The sequence below is a fragment of the Xenopus laevis genome, chromosome 1L, assembly GCF_017654675.1.
Source record: "Xenopus laevis strain J_2021 chromosome 1L, Xenopus_laevis_v10.1, whole genome shotgun sequence".
In the NCBI taxonomy this organism is placed as follows: domain Eukaryota; kingdom Metazoa; phylum Chordata; class Amphibia; order Anura; family Pipidae; genus Xenopus; species Xenopus laevis.
The window spans coordinates 117,628,379-117,651,814 of record NC_054371.1 but is presented as its reverse complement, the minus strand read 5'-3'; the positions used below and the strand labels follow the sequence as shown (position 1 = coordinate 117,651,814).

Sequence of the window (23,436 nt, the reverse complement as noted above, 5' to 3'; positions counted from 1 at the left end):
CCAAACAAAATTTTGCTATTTGTTCAATGTTTTATTAGACAACTCCCAGAACTCCTGGGCATATTGTGTAGTGTGTAGTTTATTGTGTAGTTTATGCATTTTTACGAACAACTACACTGGTTTCTGTGCAATTTTTGTTCAAACTAAAAAAGGCCTGAATACTGCATTTTTTAAGCAAATGAGATCTGCATAAAAGAAGCTTGTCAATTCAAGCACTAGGAAACACTGTTCACATCACGTTTCAAGCATAGGCAGACACCAGCATTATATATAATAAGGCATGGGTTTTGAGTATAAAACCAGTAAACTTTATTATGCAAAAGCTGACAGGACACCAATGTAGGCAGGCAAGTAACAAAGTGCAATAGACTGAAACTGAAATTGAATATCTACAGGGTTCTAGCTTAGCTGCACAGTGCCACAAAGAGTGGCACAGGAAATAAACTCTTGCCTTAGGCTCCTCCTACAATCCCCATAGACAGTGGAATGCTGGGTATTGTTATTCCTGCAGCACCAGGAAGTAGTAATAACACAGAAGAAAGGGCTGTGAAAACAGGTAAACAGCAGGGAATATTTTACATGATAAAGAGGGCAGAACCCACATACACACATTTAATACTTTACTGTGTGGTATGGCTAAAGATGCATATACAGGTTTGGGACTCGTTATCCTGAAACCAGTTATCCAGAAAGTCTGTCTCCCATAGACTCCATTATATTCAAATAATGCAAATTTTTTAAAATGAATTTATTTTTCTCTGTAATAATAAAACAGCACCTTGTACTTGATCCAAACTAAGATATAATTAATCCTTATTGGAAGCAAAGCAATACTTTTGGGTTTATTTAATCTTCAAATGATTCTTTAGTAGACTTGAGGGATGAATATCCAAATTACAGAAAGATCCATTATCCGGAAAGCCCCAGGTCCCAAGCATTCTGGATAACAGGTCCCATACCTGTACAAGCAAAACATGTATACATACATAAATATAACAAAGCAAAAACAGCTGCACTCGCTTATTGGAAGAACAAACTTTACTTCTGTTCACCTTATTTTAAAGCCCTGTGAGTGCCTTGCTTTATAAGACATTCCAGAAAAAATATATATACAGGTATGTATATACCTGTTATCCAGAATGCTCGGGTTTTCCAGATAAGGGATTTTTTCCGTAATTTGGATATTCATACCTTAAGTCTACTGAAATATCATGTAATCATTAAATAAACCCAGTAGACTGGTTTTGTTTCCAATAAGGATTAATTATATCTTTGTTTGCATCACATACAAGGTACTGTTTTATTATTACAAAGAAAAAGGAAAAAATTTTTAGAAATTTTGATTATTTGGATAAAATAGTCTATGGGAGATGGCCTTTTCATCATTTGGAGCTTTCTGGATAATGGGTTTGCGGATAACTGATACCTTGTTATAGTTATCTTTTAGCTATGTAGCATTTTCTACAATGCTTAACAGAAACTTTACACTATTAACATCAATTTGCCTAAAGGCCCCCGTCTCAGCTAGGAAACCGCTAGGGGCATACAGAGACCACAAACTAGAGTTGCCACTTGCCAGGTATTTTGATACCTGATTTTGATCTGCTAAAGTATCATCCAGAGCCGGGGCGGTGTCACAAATCTACCGGCATGAAGAAAATTACATTAAAATAGTGTACACAAATGTTTTATGGTTAAAAATTTGCAGAATGCAATACAATCACTAAAAGTCTCTCATGCAAACCACTGCCTGGTTGCTAAGGTAATTTGGACTCTAGCAATCAGCTGCTAACATATTAAACTGGAGAGCTGCTGACCAAAAAGCTAACCAATGTGAAATCCACAAATGATAAAAAATCAAAACTAATTGCAAATTTTCTCCAAATATTACTGTCTACATCATACTAAATGTTAATGTCAAGGTGAAAAAACCCTTTAAAAGCTCTATCTCTTTATATTTCTTGTCAGCAAGCATCATTTTACTAGCCATGCTGGTAAAATACTAGTCCGGTGGCAACCCTACATGTTTCAGGGGGAGAACAAAAACCTGTACCTACATTTTTACACAATCATATAAAATCAAATTTTTAACATAATGCTGTAGTATTGTTTTTTTGCTTTACATATCACTTACATATTACATCTCCCTTTAAAGCGGTTGCACACAACACAGTTTCAGCAGGTCCCTGTCAACCTGCCCGTATATCTCTGATTCTATCCTGCTCATACATATACACATCAAATGCAGTTACAGTCTCATGTGACCATCTATTATAATGTTACTTAACTTACTAGGGGTCATTTGTCAACACTGGGCAAATTTGCCAATGGGCAGGAACCCATGGTAACCAATCATGATAAATGAGCCACACTTTCTTTCTAAAATGCTGTTCAGCAGCTTTTCTAAAGCATAAATCATTACTTTGACCCAGTAGTTAGTGCAACAAAAGGGCTAGGTAGGGGTGCTGTCAAGAATAGTAGTGAGGTGATGTCATGGAACTCACTAACCGTATACATGTGGTTTTGTGTGTGTAAGCTGATAAAATTCCTCTACCAGTGTCACCAGGTTCAAGCAGGGTGTTCTGACTGAGCAAGTCTCCTGTTTAACTTATTATTTCAAGTAAAACTTGTTTAGAAATTTAAATAAGCACACCGATTGTTACACAGATTTTTGTTGCTTTCTAAATTTACGAATAAGGACCAGTAAGCCCAGTGCGAAGATTTTAATAGTGGGTCCGCACAGCCAGTGAATTCTAATGCACTTCAGGTATAGGATCTATTATCTGGAATACTTGGGACCTGGTGTTTTCCAGATAAAGGATATTTCCATAATCAGATCATAAGTCCTGCTAAAAATCATTTAAACATTTGCCCCCAATATGGATGTATGCAGCTTAGTTACCATCAAGTACTGTTTTATAATTATTGAGAAAAAGGAAATCATTTTTTAAAAAAGTGTGAACCTTTATTTTGTACAATATTTGCACTTCCTTTGAATCCTTTATGTCAGGGGTTCCTAACCTGTGGGTCAAGACCCAAAATTTATTTTCTGTTGCTGTTTAGGATAAGTAACCATGACCCTGTGGTATGCATGAAATCTCTTCCAACAACAATACAAAACATGCATTAAGCAGAAAATAAGGCTATTTGTGAATAGCTTCATTGTATTTTTTGTGGGGTTCTAAAGAACCAAATCAATGGTATTTTCACATCTACACACTAAGGGGCATATTTATCAAGGGTCGAAGTTCGAAGTTAAAAAAACTTTGAATTCAAAAAGACCAACCGAATAGAGGTCGAAGGTTTTTGGGGGTCAAAGTGGTCCATATATTCGAATCGTACGATCGAAGGAATAGGGCCTTCGATCTACTTTGATTCTAAGTTTTCCCCCAAAAAATTAAATCTCTCAAACTTCACGAGTTGCCTCCATATAGGTTCTATGAGGTCCTCCATAGGCTAAAACAGCACTTCAAAAGCTTTTAGGTGGCGAATGGTCGAAGTTGAATTTTTAAAGAGACAGTACATGGTAAATTTCAATATTCAAATTTTGTTTTTGTTTTTTTTCAAATTCGAATTTGGACTATTCCCTAGTCGAAGTACTCAAAAATGAGCTCGAAATTAGAATTTTTTGAATTCGAAAATTTGCCTCGACCTTTGATAAATCTGTTCCCAACTGTCTGATTAGGGTTGCCACCTGGCAGGTGTTTTACCGGCCTGACCAAAGTTTTAAAGAGACAGTACATGATAAATTTCGAATTTCAATGTTTTTTTCAACTTCGAATCGAAGTTGGACTATTCCTTAGTCCAAGTACTCAAAAAATAGCTAGAAAGTCGAAGTTTTTAACTTCGAAAATTCAACTCGACCTTTGATAAATCTGCCCCTAGATATTTGGCACATTTTAGTCAGATATTATTCAGGCAGGTTTATGTATGGGCCTGGAGAGGCAGAGTCAAAAGTTTATGCTTGTCATTGTATGGCCATTTTAAGACTTTCCTAATTTAACTAAATGTTTTTCCCCTTATGTGGAATTCTTTATACACAGGAATTTCAGCCTGGGTTTCATTATAAACAGTGTTGTTTTACCACAGTGCTATTTTTTGCTGTATATAAACAGAGCTCCGCAAAAACAATCATTTTACATGGACAAGTTAAGCTAAATCAAGCCCTTCATTTATTATGTAGGGCAATGTGAGTTGAGCCTGTTAACTTTACTGTGCAGCATTCTCAATTCGTAGTAGGCAGTTATCTTCCCCCATCGCTACTACTTTTCTAAGTCTTAGCCATCATCACTGGAGATCATTTTCTTTGCCACTACCCCTTGCCCAGTGCCAATGCATTTGAAGACAAACAGTAATGTGTGGGTCCCATGACCAGCCTATGCGTCATTGCTGATATTAACAGTAATACCTATTGCAAAGCACTAGCCAATAGGATACCAAGCATCATGTTTCCATAGCGATGCTTGGTTTTAATTAGCTATCCACTCCACTGTTTTAACAGATGTTATAGAACAGGGTACATATGCACAAGATTTAAGTGCTGGGAAAACTGAGATCACAAGATTCTAAAATGACACCAGCTAACTAATCCAAGTAAAGACTATGGGTACTGAAGAGGCAAATTAGTGCTTTTATAACATAGTGTTTAGACACAGCACCTTTGTGATCAAAGCTTGGCCAAGTATTATTGTTGCCCAAGGCAATACTACTTTACCCAGCGCACCACCATCCAGTCGGCTGCCTGCATTCACCCGCAACTTGCCAGTAGACCTCCCCATCACTCACTTGCTTCCCTGTTGCTCACTAGTTCAGAACTGCCCCCCCAACTGTGCCATGCATTCATGCCTACCCCATCTACCTCTACTTCTGGCCTATAAGTGATTATATAGGGAATAAAGTACCCCCTCTTGTAAAATATAAGCATATTATAAGTTACTGAGGAGTCCCATGACTTCTAATGTCCTAGATTTTGCAACAGGGAGTACTTTATTTATTATAATACTCAAATTTCAGTTTGTCATGTAACAGAAATGACATCACTAAGCTCCAATTATAAATGATGACATCACTGAGCACGTTTATAAGGATATACTTTACTGGATATTAATGGCTCTTGGGGGCAAATTCACTAAACGCCGAAGTTAAGTTATTCGTTAATTCACAGATTCACTAACGAACGCTGGTGTAAATTCACTAGTGTTACTTCGCACCCTTACGCCTTGTGAATTTGTGCAACGGACATAACTAACCAAATTCACTAACGCGCGAATGATTTTGAACGCTACCTTTTACACTAGACTTCCTTCCCCACCTCAGACCAGGCGAAGCGCAATAGAGTATATAGGGATTGCTTCAAAAAAAGTCCCAATGGGTGATAGGCTGAAAAAGATCGAAACATTTTTTGGGGCTACCCTCCTTCCCCCCTACATTTCCTAACTCATGGAAACTTAACTATACAGTGGGCACATGTGTAGGGCAAAATAAAAATTTTATTTGATGTTTTGAAGGTTTCCCAGGCTTGTGTAGTGCTGCTACGAATACTTCCATTGAAAATTGAATTTGGCGCCGTATGCAAATTAACTATCGCTAGCGTAGTAGGCGAATTAACGCTAGTGCAACTTCGCAATGGTACGCTACCCCTGTGCGCAACTTCGGATTTTAGTGAATTTGCAATGCGCTGGCGAAAATACGCCTGGCAAAGTGCGGCAAAGCGGACGCCAGCACAACTACGATTCTTGGTGAATGTCCCACTTGGTGTATTACATCAGTATAACACCTTTTCTTCTTAGTGAAGTACTTTAAATCACATGACATAAGTATTTATACCAGTAGTTACTGCTGTGTATTTGTGGAAATCCACATCTTTGGACTGTTACCCACTCTTCTTGAGCTGAAGTCTCATTTACAATTACAAAGCAAAAATGGATGTAGTCATTGCACAAACAATGTGCATCAGATGCAACTGCACCAAACACAACCCCCATTGGCAGATACAATGATGCTGAAAGTACAGAAAACACTGGTCTCCGAAATTATACTCTGCACTTATAGTTGTACATGAGCCTACTGGTCTTTAAAACCACCATTTGTCAAATTTGTAAAATTGCTGCTAAACTAAGATGGTTGAAAACCTTTGTAGTTTAAGTTTTACCGAAATAGTAGCACTTAACCAAATGCCTACAATCTATTATTTTAAATGTTTTATATTTCTGCTGTTTGTATGTTAATGTAATAATGTGTTACATCTTTTTTGCTTCTTTCAGAAACACAGTAATTAAGGCAGTGATGTTCCCAGCCTTTAAATTTCATGCTTTGGACTATGCATATGAGGTACAGAGCATTACTCTATTTTGGAACTTATAGGGCAGGGCATATTACACACCCACTGTAAACCACACCCATGTTACCACAATACCATGTCCAAATGGTTGGTGCTCATTGCTGGCATATCATTCAAATGTGAAAAAGTTGTCATATTAAGACATAACCTTAAATCAATATGCCTCACCCCCCCCCCCCCAGCACAGGATTAAACACAACAATTTTCAAATGCTAACTACCCCCCAGAACAAACCCCTACCAGGCTCAGGCACATAGGCAGAGAATGGCACACACAAAGAGCATGGGGAAGGCAGAGTATGGCGCACACATGGAGCATAGGGCAAGCAGAGTATGGCACACACGGAACATAGGGAAGGCAGAGTATGGCACACACAGGGAGCATAGGGTAGGCAGAGTATGGCACACACAGGGATCATAGGGAAGGCAGACTATGGCACACACAGGGAGCATAGGGCAAGCAGAGTATGGAACACACAGGTAGCATAGGGAAGGCAGGGTATGGCACACACAGGCAGAGTATGGCACATCCAAGGAGCATAGGGCAGGCAGAGTATGGCACACCCAAGGAGAATAGGGCAGGCATAGTATGGCACACAGGGAACATAGTTCAAGAAGAATATGGAACACACAGGGTACATTGGGTAGGCAGAGTAGGGCAGGCAATAGCAGAGTAGGGCAAGCTATGGCACACGCAAGGAACATAGGGCAGGCAGAGTATGACACACACACAGGGAGCATAGAACAGGCAGAGTATAGCACACACACCGAGCATAGGGCAGGCAGATTATGACACACACAGGGAGCATAGAATAGGCAGAGTATGGCACACACATGGAGAATAGGGCAAGCAGACTATGGCACTTACAGGGAGCATAGGGAAGGCTGAACAGAGCAGGAGACTGATATATGGAATAATGTGCTCCTGTCGTACATTATTATGATATTAGAAGTCACTATGGTGTTTCATGACCATATAAAGGCACAAATCCAAGTGCTTTTAAACAGATCATGGAACTCCAAGGTGAGTTTTTATATTTTTACAACAGGTGACATCACTAGTTAGAACTAATCACCTGATTGAGCACTGTTAATGCCTATGTAGGTTACAAGTATGTAAATATTAACCACTAGGGATTATAGTAAAATCTATAGGCATATAATGTTTATATGCTACAAAGTCAATCAGACCCCACAAATGCCACATTTAGCAGGTGGTGGCTTAGCAGTAACTCCCAGAAAAATGTATAAAATATATCCCAATATACCTAAAATATGGCATCCTTGGAAAACATTAATGCACATCCATATTTCCCAAATACAGCATCCATTAAGGGCCATTTATTACAGATGCACAGCATCCATAATTTAATTCAATCATGTACAAACGATGTGGCTGAATACAAACCAAAGCCAAATGCTAATTTGAATATTAATATTTAAGAAATGTGCATCTGTGAACAATTATCTCATGGTGCAGTGCCTTAAAGTATACAACCTTAAGGGTTTGGCTTAGGTTTGACAAATGCAGCTTTTGCAAAAAGTGCTGGGATTCAACTGTACCCTGAATTGAATTCTGGAACTAGGGCTCCTATACTATTTACGACACATGGACCCTTAATTATGTAAATAACTAGAATGTTTGTCATCATGTAGCTGATGTGCACTATATGGCTCCTTAACATGAACTGTATGTTCTGTATGTTTACTCTGTTTTGTCATAAGCAACCAGAAACAAACTCAAAAGAATCTTTGAAACTGGCTATTTAATGAATTTCTTGTTGCCTAAATAGAATTTTATGAGACAAAAGATTTCCATATCTTGGATGATTATTCCATTCCCTAAAGGAATCCAAAAAAATGAAAACTATTGTCACAACAGGATCTTTGCCAATGATAATTACCGAAGACCCTGGACAAGGAGTATGTATTTTCTTTTGTTGTCTCCTCATGCCTCCTCATGACATTTTAAACTGGGTAATGAACTACCAAGTGTTGCAAGAGATGATGCCAGAAAGTATTATTAAGAGGCATATTTTCAAAGGATGTTTTGGAAAATGCCAGAAATATTTTAAGAATCCCAGTTTGACTCTTTATGAATCTCCCCGTAAAATTCTTAAAATGTTGTTTTCTGCTCTAAAGTCTAATAGCCCAATTGTAGATATGTGAGTGGAGAAAATCCTATCCACTGCCTTCTACCCTCTCTATCTATGTAGACTGAAAAGCATGTTTTAGCTGTAAGTGCACACACATAGTGGATTTTGGTGCAGACATTCTCAAGTATGCATTTTGAGCCAAAACCTGCTCTTTGTGTGCACTCACAGGCCAGCCCCGTGCCTGCTCATCTCTGCTGACGTAGATACAACCCACAGAGATGATCAATGTGACATTAACCTAAGAAATTATCTGTGTATCTTGTATTTACAATGACTGCTATCATCTTTGCCTAGCTACAACACTCTCAGGATGTAATGTGCAGCATGGTGATTCTGTGTTGAATGAGTGGAAAAACTGCCCCAAATTTGATGATTTTTTGGATAAGTGAGTACTATGTAAAACTTATAATAATTTGTTCCCCTTGACTTGTTATCTAAAATGTTTGTATATTAACATGTCTGAAGGTTGCCATACATTTACACCACGAAGACGTCAACATACTTAACTCACCAGGAAAAGCCATGCAAAATATATACTGGCTAGTATAAAAAATCCTTTGTTTTTAAATAAAATAAATATGTAAATGAAATTACATGTTGAATATTTGTTTGCATCTTCTTCCTGTGAAGTATTTTTCTGCTACTGAAGTTAAATGGACGTTGGGGAACATCTCAGCATTATATGAAGAAAGCAATGACATAACCAATAAACTGAAAAGTCAAACCATTATTCACTGAAAAGCAGGACAATTTAGGGACCATTTATCATAGTGCTGTAGTCTGCTTGTAACCCCTCACAGTTATTTAACAGTTCTATTGATACCCTGTATTTTATGTACTACGTCTATTGCAATTATCCTACACATGATAGGTTCCTCTATACCATCCTCATTTTCAGATATATATGATCTGGGAAAGTATTCTTATTACTGATACTTTGACCTCACTTAATAATGCTCCATAAGAAGTGTAAAATTGTTTCACTTAGTGCCCATTCAGAAGACAATCGGACAAGGGACATACCTGTGCTGTGCACCTCACACAAGATATACAAATATAACTTTGCAACCTGCCTCAAGAATGATGGCTGAGCCTTTCTGAATGTTCAACTTTATCCTTCTTCTCTGTTCTGATAATATAGTTTATTTAGGGAATCATGAAGGATACCCCTCAGTAAAATGTTAGCAGTCCTGACTGACTGTAAACACATGAAATTTACACAACATTACTGTTGATATTTATCACCAACATTAGTAAACACCTAAGGGGTTATGTAGTAAAAGGCACTAAGTTTGGCCAGGAGCAATAACCCATAGCAACCAATCAGAAGGCAGCATTTACTGGTCACTTGTTCAATAGAAAACATCTTATTGGTTGCTATGGGTTACTGCTCCTGGGCAAACTTAGTGCTTTTTATTACATATGGGGGATAGAAGATAAATGTCATCCAGTGATGTTGCCCATTTCAACCAATCAGATATTTGCTTTTGTTTTTGTTTACAAATTAGACTGAAATCTAATTGCTGATTATTTTTTATGGGAAACATCACCAGTGATATTTATCTCCAATGTTAGTAAACTCGCCCAAATGTATCAGTTTGAACTAAATGGAATGCTCTGAGCAGTTAAATGGATTTCTACTCATAAAAAAGCACAAGCATTCATAAATTAAGCCAAGAGTTTTATGAAGACATACTAGCTATCCAAACAAAACTGAGGCATGGACAACATCCAAAACTACATACTCAAACTGGTAAATGAAGTTGAGAAACACCTCTAGTAGCTTACAGTTTCTGGCTTCTGTCTCACAGGACACACTTAGGGGTTATTTATCAAAGGTCATATTTTGAGAGCTTTGTGAGCTTTTTTAGACCTCGAATTAACTCACAACTCGAATGGTTTGTAATTTAAGAAAAAACTTGAATGTAAAAAACTCGAATCAGTGTAGTCGGGTTAAAAAACTTGAATACTCTGATCAAGAAAAAACTCGAATAGCTCAAATTGATATTTCAAATTGAGTTTTCGAGCAAAAAACTCAAACATGATGAAGGCTATTAACATATTCAAACGGTTCAAGGGACATCTGCCATTGACTTCTACATGACCTTGACAGGTTTTAGATGGTGTATTTTCAGATTCAAGCTATTTTCAACTTTGGGGTTTAATTAATCTTGAAAAATTCTATTTTTTTAACCTTTAATTTTTCCAGTTTTTTTTTACCCACAATTTTGACTGAAAAATTCACTTAATAAACTTGAATTTTGACCTTGAAAAAATCTGAAAAACCTTAACATCCAAAAGCACAGTTCAGGACTATGTTTTGTTTTTAATTATAAAATGCCTCTTTATGAAATAATATTTGTGAAATAATTAGTACTGATGTAAAAGTTAACAACAGTTCACAATGTATTAATATATACTTTTAGGTACCACACACCAGTATTTTGTCATAATGGTAACTTTTTTGAGGTTATTCCAAGTTCAAACCCCAGTTCCCAGTTAGACTTGGTGGATATCTCCAAAAATACTCAGAATGATAATGTAAAAAGAGAGATGATTCATGAAGACTGTTGGAAGACTGGTATTGACTCCATAATGGAAGAGTCTATTAAAGGTAAGCAGCAATTATATTTAACTTCCTAGTTGCAAATGTTGGGAATGCAAATATAAGAAAGAGATTTAGTAAAATGAATACAGGGAATGGACCTATTTACAACCATCAGTGGCACAATAACTAATAACATAACTTATCGGTGCAACATCTTGTCCCTTATCCATTGTGACACCTGCGATTCATCTCAGCGTGTCGGAACGGAAGCTATCACACTTATAATCGACTGTGGAGTTCTACCCTAAGGGTCCATGCACATTGGTCCTACACCTGTTTCAATGGTGTATTTCAAGATTGTAGCTCACCATGGTGCATGGGAGCTCTGTACTTTTCAGGGCATCTTTGCACCTAGCATCTTTGGTCCTCCTGCACTGTGCATCTTGAATGACATATAAAATGTATGGTAATCTGCATTGTAAAGTGTTGCTAGAATTCATATTTCAGTGCTGCTTTTTTACACTTTTTTGTATCTTCTTTCAGACTATTTTCTTAAAGAGGAAGTTGTATTTGTGGATCATCTTGCAAATTTTAGGCATCATATGCCCAATCTGTCTGTCCTCCTAAGCCGCTTGAAACTGATCCCTGTAGAAGACCCTTTCACAACCTGGCATAATGTCTGTTCTGCACAGCAACACCTTCTCAGGTACGATATCTTAAAGGTCCAGTATACTCCCTTATTCAACATAAGTTCAATGAATAGGACTTTTGCTGAACATAATTTTGGCCTTTTTTTATCAAAGAATGTATGGTTTTTGTTATTTAAACAGGGCATTGGAAGCTACTCCATGTTTGGTCCTTGTGAGGTAGATAACTAGATTACTCTTCACTCTGTTTTGTGAGTGTACCTCAAGAATAAAAAAAATAAAAAAATAAAAAATTTTCATCACTAAAACAACAGGCAAAATGTTGTTAAACACAAGCCTTATACTGAATTCATGATCAATTCATGCCCCTTTAAAACTTGTCATCTTCCATAGATGTTCATTGAATTGATCATTGTAATAGCTGTAATATTTACGAGGATAGAAATGCAATTTTATCAAAAAAAATATGACCATTTATAAATAGTTTTATACAGAATACATGGAAACTCGCTCAAATCAACATTCTCATTATAGAATACTGCCTATTCAACTGAAGAGCATCTAATAGCCAAGAACTTGGATATCCATATTGTTTATTTTTTTCCTTTATGCATACAGTTCCCATAAATTTTAGGCTGCTGCCAGTCGGAGAGTTTTGACCACTTCAGTTTTCCCATGGGAATATTGCTGAGATTAAGATTCTGTATTTCCAGTAAAACTAGGGTAAATCTAGGACAGATGCCCAATGTTTCTTTCTCACTAATAAATGTTCCTTAGAGTTCCTATAATAGCTTTTACTACAAAGTTTGGATTAAAGACAAACCACCACTATTATAAAAATATACTAAACTGCAGTTAATGTTCAATAAATCTGTTTCACAGACAGATTTTATCATTTATTTTCTTACACTTATTTATATATTAAATTATTTTTTTGTTGAGTTGCTCAATCTAACATTTTTTTCCTGCATGCAAAAAAACCTCCACTATAATATTGTTAGTTAGTGACAGATTTCTTCTGGCATAAATTGGTATAAATTGCCTGATTTCAGCTTCTGGAAGCAATTTTAAATAAGCTACTGACAAACAGGATGAAAAGTTTATTCTTCCAAAGTATATAGTTTATACCTCCAAAACTATAATGCAAAAGTAATAAAACCTATGAGGAATCTAAAACAGATACTGTATATACTGTATATCTTTTTAGAATTGCTTTGCTGGCAGACCGTCCACCCTGTACACTTCTCACTAGATGCTCTAACATTCTTAAACCTTCAACAGACACTTTTCCTTGGGTTAAGCACTCCACCAAATATATATGAAAATATAGAAATCCAAAACTTTGTTAAAGATATAAACAATAAAGATTCTGAGCCTTATTCACAAAAACTGGGTAAGGTGCAAAGCACAATACAGGTTATCCGTTATCCGGAAACCTGTTATCCAGAAAGCTCCAAATTACGGAATGGCCATCTCCCATAGACTCAATTTTATACAAATAATTATTTATAAAACAGAGCTTGTTCTTGATCCAAACTAAGATACAATTAATCCTTATTGAATACAAAACAATCCTACTTGGTTTAATTTATGTTTAAATCATATTTTAGTAGGCTAAAGGCATGAAGATCCATATTACAGAAAGATCTGTTATCCAGAAGACCCCAGGTCCTGAGAATTCTGGATACCAAGTCCCATACCTGTATAATACTTCAAGTATTTTTGTACATAGAACTCCAAGATCCATGATTGTGAGACTGAGGCTAAGTACGTCTACAGTTTATGCCCCCTTGTTTGCTTCAGAAAGTCTCTCTTTAAATATGTTATTAGAAACCCCTTTGTGACACAAGCCTATAAAATAAAAATATGTGTGAAATTCTCCTTTTCATTTATGTCCCCCAAAACACTATAGCCTACGGCTTATATCTACTTATAGCAGCTGCAGCCAATTGCCATAAAAACATCATGTGAGGGGTTCCTCACAAAAAAAGCTGGTTGGAAAGATGTGTATCTCTTGTTTTCAAAAAAGGATATTGTACCTCTAAAGAATTTATGAAATATTTTAAAGAAATCAGATAATTCACATACAGTAACACAGGTTTACCCAGGTTAAAAACTGGATAGACTTAATGTTACTTGAAAAGGGAATCCAGATTATTTATAAAAAGTAGAAAACCTATATTTAAGACATGCTAAAGCCCGACTCGTTTCGTGCCAAGGGTGGGCACTTAATCATAGGCTACAGGTTTTACTCATAGGCTACAGGTTTATCACTCTGTAGACTTCTGTTGTGGAATCAGCACTTCATCTATGCTTTATAGTAAGATATTATTTCATGTGGTTCAGTGAACGTAGAGTTCTGGCCTATCCTGCTTTCAATACATAATTATACAATAGCAAAATACTTTACCTCTAGCATATTGTTATGGTTCAAGGTTAAACACATAGCCCATTTACCATATTATACATATTTGTAAAATTAAATTAATAAATGTTTGATGTACTGTAATATTTAACTTGATTCTATGAAACATTTGCTGTTCTTTGTTCAACAAATTAGTTCAGTTTGTTTTTGATAAATACTGACAGATAAGGAATTGTGGAAAAGCATGTTTGTTTGTATAATGTCAAAGGTACACTATTAATACATCTGCGGAGTGTTCTCAAGGATAGGCCTAGAGGACTAACAGAGGGATACAGCCCTACTCAAAAGTTTTGCATTCTATGTGCCAAATTGGCTAACCTCATATACTACTGATTTCAAAGAAACAGCAGATTTGCACCCCAATATTTTGTACCTTCAGAAGGGTTTCAGTCCACCTTATGAGCTCTGCCTACTCCATTTAAAATAGGCAATAAAATATTTGCTAAAATGTCTTGAACATGACAAGAGACATCTGCTATAACTCAATCAAGGAAAGATGGTAAACGTGTTTAAGAGGGGTTTATTGAAGTGACACTAATCAGATTTTTCTATATCAGAACTGGTGTCTTGGGCTTCAAGTTTTCTGAGTTTGACCTGCCTGTTTTGTATACATTTTTTCTTATTTCAATGCTGTAGAATGGAGACTTTTAAGGAAAGTGAAAAAACAAGTGCAAATTTATGTACAGAACAATTTCACACACTGCCTCTAGAACCTGAAAAGGTAAGTTTAATCTAATACAAGTGTGCTGTAACTTGCAAATTTAGTGGCGTAACTATAGAGGAAGCAGAACCTGCAGTTGTGGGGGGAAAAGGGGGCCCCAGACTGTGGGGTTGGCTTCCTCTATAGCTTGAAAATCCCCCCTCCCAGGCACTCCTTCTTTAAATGTTTTCCCCGCCGCGTGAGCAAGTGGGGTGTGTGGTCTGGTGCCGGCGGGAGCAGCTTTTGTGCTCCAGGCCCCTTCAAAGATCTTTTTTTGCAGGGAGGGCCGGGTGCCTGCTTGGTACGCTGCTGTGCATATTCAAAATATTATTAGGAAACTAAATTGCTGCACTCTTAAAAGCTATTTAAAATCACTAGTAAACAAGCAGCCTGATGAAACGTCCCATTACATGCCTCTAGAGTCCATAAAATGTATTCCCTATAATTCTCTCAGGTTTGTGGTTGTATGGGCTCTGTCCAAACTGGATTGTTTTTGGCAGAGCCTTTTTTCTATGGCTTGAGCTCTGCACTAAACATGCACTGTCTTCCACTACCCGATTAAAGAGTGTTACAGTCCAAATACTGCCTGCAAACTTCTTTCTTCTACTTCCATTATTGGTAGAATTTGAGCTGCAATACTGGCATCACTTGGTTTTTATCTGTTTATAATAATTGCCCATCACTATTTTTACTTTTAAAGAATGCATTTTCTGCAGATGCTGCAGGTCCTGCATACATCATTTAACACTGTAAGACTTCATCCTGCTGGTAGAAGTGTCTTCACTCTGTTAGACTGACTCAGACTAGGCCTCTGTGTAAGAGAGCAGGACCCTGATCCTTCTGATGTGAGATGTTTGCAGAGCAGATATTAACATTTTTAGGTACCAAGAGTTATTCTTTTTGTCATCTCAATATAATATGACATGGGTGCCAACATACTAATATGTTAATGTCCCATTAATGCGGTGATCTCTCTATAGAAAACTAAGAAACCTTTGTGTAATTCATAAACTGGTTCAGGAAATGAATACATGGAGCTTGACAGCCCATGTTTTTGCTTGCAGCTTACAAATATTATAGAATGTTCAATAGTAATTACTCTATAATTGTATCTGAGAGCATCTCATGCAAATCCATTATTTTTTATGGGAAAGAATCTAAATATTTTTCAAATGTTTGTACTGCACTACAAATGACGCTATAGGGCTCAATCACTTCCCTCGTGGGCACAAGTACAGTAGTGCTAAGGGGGGCAAGAAGGCACTCTTTATTGCTTATTTACAAAGTACTTGAGCCACCCGGCTTGCTGTACTCTGCAACCCAGCACTAAAGAGTGTACTCTGCAATGGGCGCAGGATCAAAAATCTGCTACACAGAGCGCAGTGTCAGGAGGTCCAGCTCAGCCCTGTCTTTACCTCTTGCCTAATATGGCTGCGGCTTCTGATGCTTCCTAATTTGAATGTTTAAATGACATGCAAGATAGTGGCTAAATGCGGCCATCACTCAATTTGTGGGCATGGTGCAGGTTTCTACCTCCTAAAAGAAGAACAGAAGCCTGTGGCAAGTTATATAAGGTAGACTGCAAAGGGTAAAAAAATGGCTGATTGCCTTTTACCTTTAATATTTAGCCTGATAAAACATAGACACAGCTGCTGCCTTAAACAGGCACCACAGATCTCTTCTGCATTCCAACCAATCAGCCCAGGGGCTCAACAGTCACAGTGTGTAAGAGGGGTGACTTATGCATGTTATGGTCGCCATGCACAGAGTGCACTAACAACCAACAAGCAGGAAGGGAAGACGAACTGTAGCTTCTCTTCTCTCCCTCATCTGCTGATGCACCAAGCACTGGACACCATAAACCACCTACTTTTTTAAAGGGGTGGTTCACCTAGAAGTTAACTTTTAGTACATTGTAGAATGTCCTGTTCCTACAACTTTGCAATCTGCTTTTCATAAAGGCTACAATTTATTTTATTGTTATTATTAGTTTTTGTTACTTTTTTTTATTATTCTTCCCATGCAGGCCCTCTCCTATTCATATTCCCACCTCTCATTCAAACCCGTTCATGGTTGCTAGGGTATATACAATCCTAGCAACTAGATGAAACTGGCGAGCTTGTGAACAGAAGCTAAATAACTGAAAACCATAATAAATACAGACAAATTGCAAATTGTCTTAGAACATCACTGTCTACATCATACTAAAAGTAAATTTAAAGGTGAACAACCCCTTTAAATAAATTACCATTCACTAGCCTAGAATCTCCCACTTTTGTGCATCATCATGTATTTGTGCTTTCCAGAATTTCATGCTGCCTTTTAAACTTGAAGCCAGTAATGAAACAAGAGCAAATGGAACCTGTGTAACAGATCTTAGAATTATAGAGCTGACTCCTGAATATGTGACACTCGAAATAAAAGAAGGAGAAAAGGAGGCCGCAGGTAAAGTTGAGAGCTGAAGAAATATAGCTGCAACATAATCAAATGTTTTAGCACAAATGCAATTAGCCTGTTTCCAATAACAGTGACATGGGCAGCACTGAGTTGGGCTAACAAGCAGCAAAATTTAGAAAATCTAATATCCATACGCCATACATGGTTTTGTGTTTAGTTTAACTACCGTACACATTATTTTGATTACAACCGAGCTATTTCACATTCTGTAACTCAATATTGTCATTGGGAGCAGTGCTGTTTTATGTCATTGTTTCATTATAGACTTCATAATGCATACTGGTAAATGTGTAATGTCTCAAGATTCAAATTATCTTCTAAAATACTGACTTTTGTAAGGCTAATAGTACACTTTCCAGTTTCTGCCATTGTGTCATGAGAAAAGTATAAGATCACATAATCAGTTTGCAAGAAAACAGCAAATTGTGCACACCTTTCATTATGTGACACGTTAATAGTCCTACTATACTTTCAGACAATATCAGTTCTATCATTATTATTATTAATATTAATACATATTTATAAAGCACCAACATATTCAGCAGTGTTGAACAATAAATGAGTGTATACAATGAATATGATGTGCTGTCTTCTGCTTAGGTTCTCAATGATTTGTAGTGTGGTTTAACAACACTTTACAGCTTTATTAACAATACAGAACAGCTTTCTTCAGCCATTATAACTTATAGCATTTATTTCTACTCTGGCTGACCATGTGCTTAAAAATCTTTCTGATATGCCAACATTAAGCTGGTTGATGTCGTGCTGATCATTTGGCCTGCTCACAATGCTGGGAATGCAAGCCTTCAGGGTGATGAATCTAGACAATATAGAAAGTACTCCATATACATAGCCTAAATCTAGACACAGTGCCATCTACTGGCCACATACATAAACACCTTGCTCAGGATTCTCAGTGGCATTTTCACGATTGTTCTAAATTAATATGCCCACCACATTACTGGTTGTCGTATTTGCAAAGGAATTTTTAAAATTATATTATTGGGGAGGATAGATGTCTGATGTTTTTTCAAATCCCTAAATTCCAACAGACATCTTGATTAAGGTATAGAAAAAAAGTATGTTAAACTGTGCAATCTGTTTTAATGCTGGGGATACTTTGACAGCTATCGGCCCTTGAAGTACTGGACGACCATCACAGTTCTACTTCTAATGCCCAGTTATAGCTGATTTATTCATTTAGCTTCATTTAGGGCAGAAAACAGAGCATTAAACTGATAAATCTGCTTCATTCTAAATCTGCCTGATAAAGCTGCCGGCAAAAAATGTGTCAGTGCAACCTTTTTGGGACTAAATCTCATTTAGTCCCAAATCTCATACAAATATCATTAGGTGGCTGTCTGAATTTTTATTGTCCGTTTATAATGAATCTATTTATTTACCAGATGATTGGCAAATTCTTCATGTCTCCAAAGGACCTAGGGTTTTTTATTTCCCAGGTTATTCAGATTTCTAAATTCAGCTTTAGGAAACGTAAAAATAAGACCCCTGCACTAGGTTTCCTGCCTTGTCCCATTTGGTGGTATCCCTAGAGCCTAGGTAGAAATTCATTTTAGGACATTTCCACACTTCTAGCAACATTCCATGTGAACAAACTGTTAAATATAGAAATATGTATATTGCTGCTGTTTTTTTAATTGTTATTATTATGTATTTTCAGATCTTTTGACTAAAGCAGTGTTTAAATTGGAACCTTTTATAGAGAAAAACTATAAATCAGATGGCTGTAAAGCATTGTTAGACACAGGTAAAACACTTCATATAATATCAGATGGACATCCTAAATTAAATTAAAATAAATGAGCCCTCTATTATAAGAACTATACCCCACAAAGCAGTTTTTGTGTGATCTAATGTGCGAACAGTATAAAATGCACAGTACCCTTGGCATGGGAAATATTAAAGTGTGGTAAAGGGCATGTAAAGGCAAAAAAATACCATTTTTACTTTCTTTAATGAAAAAGAAACCTATCTCCAATATACTTCAATTAAAAAATGTGTACTGTTTTTATAAATAAATCTGACTCTATGCAGTGAAATTCTCCTTTCATTTACTGCTGTGGATATGAATTGTCAGACGGTCCCTAACTGCTCTGTAGGGAAACAATCATACTTATGAACAGCAGGGGGAGCCCCCGCCTTACTTCCCAGCTATGCAGAACTCAAGCAGCTTTGTTTGTTTCCCTGTAGAGCAGTCGGCGACTGTGCAGAGATTTGTACTGGATTTTATATTTGCCTTTACATCCCCTTTACCGTTTCCAACTCCAGCTGCACGGACAAAGATCATGGAGCCAGATAAACAGATAAACTGGGATTGTATTTGGAGAATTATTTTGCTGCAGCCACTGGTTCTGCAGAGTTGGAGAAAGTTTTTATTAAACAATACAAAAACTATAAAATCCACATTAGATTATATGACAAATTGACAATACAGTACCCAGTGCAGTCTGCCTATTCTGATTATTAATCAGTCTTGCTGTATCAGATTCTGGTAGATATGATTTGACTTGTGCTGTTATGATCATTTATGATGATCCCTAAGCAGCCCAGACCATACCGAGCATGTGCTTGGTCTTGCACAGATCTTTAACAAAGTTACAATATGGTGACCCCCCTGTGGCCAATTTTGAAAGCATAAATCATTTGTTTTATTAGGCTTCTGGTGCAGTAAGTTCATGTTTATGTTTAGTAAACAAAATACAGCATTTCTAGCCTTATTCTATTTTTGTCTTTATTTCCCCTTTAAAAAAAGGAAGCAGAAGCCACTATAGCTGAGTAAGAGACTTAAGTAAGAGATGAACCATCTTTGAAACGTTAGGTCTCATTTATACTGGGAAAGCAGTAAAGCTAGAGACCATGTAATAAGTTAAAACTGCAAGGGACATATTTAATAAATATAAATGGTATTTGCCATAGGCCCACCAGGAAAAGACTCTTACCCTTTTTTACCAGTTTTATGTTGTCAGCTTCTATACATGTCAACTGACATACATTAAACTGACTTCAATGTCTAATACAATGTCCAGGATTGTGATCTTGGTCCCTTGCATGGTCTCATTGTTTTTTGCAGTGTGTTTCCTGTGGTAAGGTAGAGCAATAGTAGAGCATGCATTTATGACAGATAAGAAAATACCAAATGTTAACTTTTAATAAAGTCTCTCCTACATTTACCTGATCTCTGGCTGATATACGATATAGACCCCCAATAGCTACTAGATTTCAGCTTTAAAGTTAACTTTTAGTATGTTATAAACTGGCTAATTCTAAGTAACATTTTAATTGGATTTTTAATTATTTGACTCCTTTTTCTTCTGAAACTTTTAAATGGGGATCACTAAACCCATCTAAAAGAAACTGCTCTGTAAGGCTACAAATGTATTGCTATTGCTACTTTTTATTACTCCTTGTGCTATTCAGGCCCTCTCTTATTCATTTGCCAATATTTTATTCAAATCAGTGCATGGTTGCTAGGGGTAATTTGGACCCTATCAACCAGATTGCTGAAATTGCAAGCTGGAGAGCTACTGAATAAAAGGCTTAATAACTCAAATATCACAAATAATAAAAAATGAAAACCAATGGCAAATTGTCTCAGAATATCACTCTCCTAATCAAAGTTAATTTAAAGGTGAAGAACCCTTTAAATGCCCATATAACTGAAGAGTTACAAGCTTTTGAGCTGCTAGCAAAAGTTCATAATGGAAAAGGTCATATATAAATTCTAGTTAAAAGGTCAGAGCAAGGGAAACACATTATTTAATCTAACTACCTTTATTGATACATATAATTGGATAGCCCTTTATAAAGATATTTTGTAAGAGGACAATGAATGTTTGTCTGTTTATTGCCCATTGTGTTTCTTATTAGCACTAAAAATAATGTATGACATCCTTTCAGCTTCATTCTTTTCTCACCAAGAGGGTGAGCTGGAAGTTCCGTTCACTCCTCCATTCCCTCCTCAGGAACCTCACCACATTTCACCTCTGTGTGTTAATCTCATACCAGAAGAAATGTCACCTGCTCCTCATATGTAAGTGGTATTCTTTTATACAATTCTCAGCATCATGTGATTCATTTTGAGATGTTTAAACGTACAAAAATGGAAGTCATTTAACATTCAAGTATCAATAAATAAAATCATAGTGACTGATAGTGGCAGGTAGTAGCACATGCTATTTGGGCTCTCTTGATGCATTCTGGCTAAAGAACATGACAAATTGCATTATTTTGGCACATTACACTCACATTTGTTAACAAGCCTTTTAAGTTATCAGCAGACCCATATTTAAAACTTGGTAGGTTATATCACGGGTATATGAAGACTTTCATTCATCCACTTCATGACATACTGTATAGTATCTAGTAGAATTTAAGTCTAAAGCAACTGAAATTTCTTAGTTTTCTTTAAAAAGTTTTACAACTCATCCAGGTGGCATCTTAACTTGGGCTGAATTCAAGATATTAACACCACATTCTTGTCTAATCTGACATTGGACTGGAATCAGGAAAGCTTACCCATGTCCTAAAATAAAAACAACACAACATTTCATCAGCCTCTGTTTAAATCTGCAGATAATAATATTACATTTTGCATATGATTGGCTAAAATATGTTTTAGCCATTTGTACTGTAGTAAAACACTGTTGTAAGCACAGTTTTTTCAGACATCCATCCGTTTCCTTTTTAGTAAACTATTCCACCCAAAGTGGACAATAGAGGGGGTATTTACTAAAATTCTAATTTATCTAATTTTTTTGTTAAAATAAAGTCAACCTAACTCCCATAAACAAATTTAACTCATTTATCAAAAAAGTCGGTGCAGGAAAGGTCTCGATTAAATCGTGTGACAATTCAAATCTTACTCATTTTTCAAGTTTGGTGCCCTAATCGTATGATTTTTTAGAATTGATGACTGAAAACCCTGACATTGGATTATGGTACAAAAATCAGCACCATAATATTTGAGGTTTAATAAATAGGCCTTAGCTTGACATAAGACAACAGATAGGTGTCCTAAAACCTCTACGCGAATAACATTTTTTATGCCCGCTCAGCAGAGAACATTTCTTAGTTAAACCAAACTAATGCAGAAGCCCTACACCTTTATTAGCACTCACCACAGAAAAACTCACCCACTTTCTATTCATTCCTATGGGATTTTTAAAATTGTATTTATCAGTGGGTGAAAGTTAGAGTTCACCATACGATAAATAAACTTCTAAAAATCCCATAGGAATGAATAGAAAGTGGGTGAGTTTTTTTTTGTGGTGAGATCTAATCTTACATTTTGATAAATCTGCCCCTTAAGGTGGCCATAGATGTAACAATTACAATCTTTCTTGGAAAATATCTTTCCAAGAAAGATCATTAATTTCAATACACATATGTAGAGCTGAATTGTCAGATATACAGGTAGAAACAATAGAATTATACCTGTATCTGACGATTCAGCACTAACAATGGCAGGTGTTTGGGCACCTGATCAAAGTTTTCCGTCCAGCCTGATCGACAAGCCAACCGTTTGTTACCATACACGCACCGAATATTGTACGAAATTTGTTGCGTACAATATTATCTGTGCGTCTATGGCCACCTTTAGAGTCTAGAGTCTACAGCAAAGAAAACAACTGTGCCAAAATTATATAATTGAAAAACAGAATAAGTATACATTCAGTTTTGGTTTTGTTGCTCGATAATTGTAAAACAATGCTAAACAATTTGTGGGGGTTGGGCCTGTTAAATGTTTAGTGGTTTCAAAGGTATTGAAAACCTGGATATGACATCATTGGGTTGCTTGTCTTTAGTTTTACAGAGCCTAAAAGTAGCTCACATTATGCTTGCATCTTTTTACCTAGCTTACGAATCACTGATGCATCCAAAGATATACTGGAAAACCTGACATTTAATTCTGAAATTTACCCTCTTATGCTTAAAGGTAAGATACTCAGTAGTACAGTTCCGGTAAAATATAATGTTATAATATAAAATATAACATTTATTGTGTAGCAAGAGTAATATATTTCTACTGACTGCACGATATAAGTCAATAAGACAGCATTTGTTATTAATATATCATTTTTAAAGACAAAAAGCATTTTTATAAGTGACATAAGTAGACGCTACAAGGCCTTAAACTGCAAAAT

The 23,436-nt window shown here is 36.4% G+C and overlaps 1 protein-coding gene across 1 annotated transcript in view; it reads left to right on the top strand.

Moving 5' to 3' along the window:
• Nucleotides 1–481: 481 nt before the first annotated feature.
• LOC108713377 (protein shortage in chiasmata 1 ortholog) overlaps nucleotides 482–23,436 on the top strand; it is a 49,221-nt gene continuing 26,266 nt past the window's right edge. Inside the window, exons 1-11 of the mRNA XM_018256364.2 lie at nucleotides 482–556; nucleotides 6,264–6,330; nucleotides 8,133–8,262; nucleotides 8,790–8,880; nucleotides 10,922–11,109; nucleotides 11,587–11,749; nucleotides 14,752–14,836; nucleotides 17,122–17,260; nucleotides 18,954–19,040; nucleotides 21,191–21,323; nucleotides 23,149–23,228. Coding sequence (XP_018111853.1) covers nucleotides 6,286–6,330; nucleotides 8,133–8,262; nucleotides 8,790–8,880; nucleotides 10,922–11,109; nucleotides 11,587–11,749; nucleotides 14,752–14,836; nucleotides 17,122–17,260; nucleotides 18,954–19,040; nucleotides 21,191–21,323; nucleotides 23,149–23,228 — 1,141 coding nt within the window. The 5' untranslated portion in view covers nucleotides 482–556; nucleotides 6,264–6,285. The remainder of the gene's footprint in view (nucleotides 557–6,263; nucleotides 6,331–8,132; nucleotides 8,263–8,789; nucleotides 8,881–10,921; nucleotides 11,110–11,586; nucleotides 11,750–14,751; nucleotides 14,837–17,121; nucleotides 17,261–18,953; nucleotides 19,041–21,190; nucleotides 21,324–23,148; nucleotides 23,229–23,436) is intronic.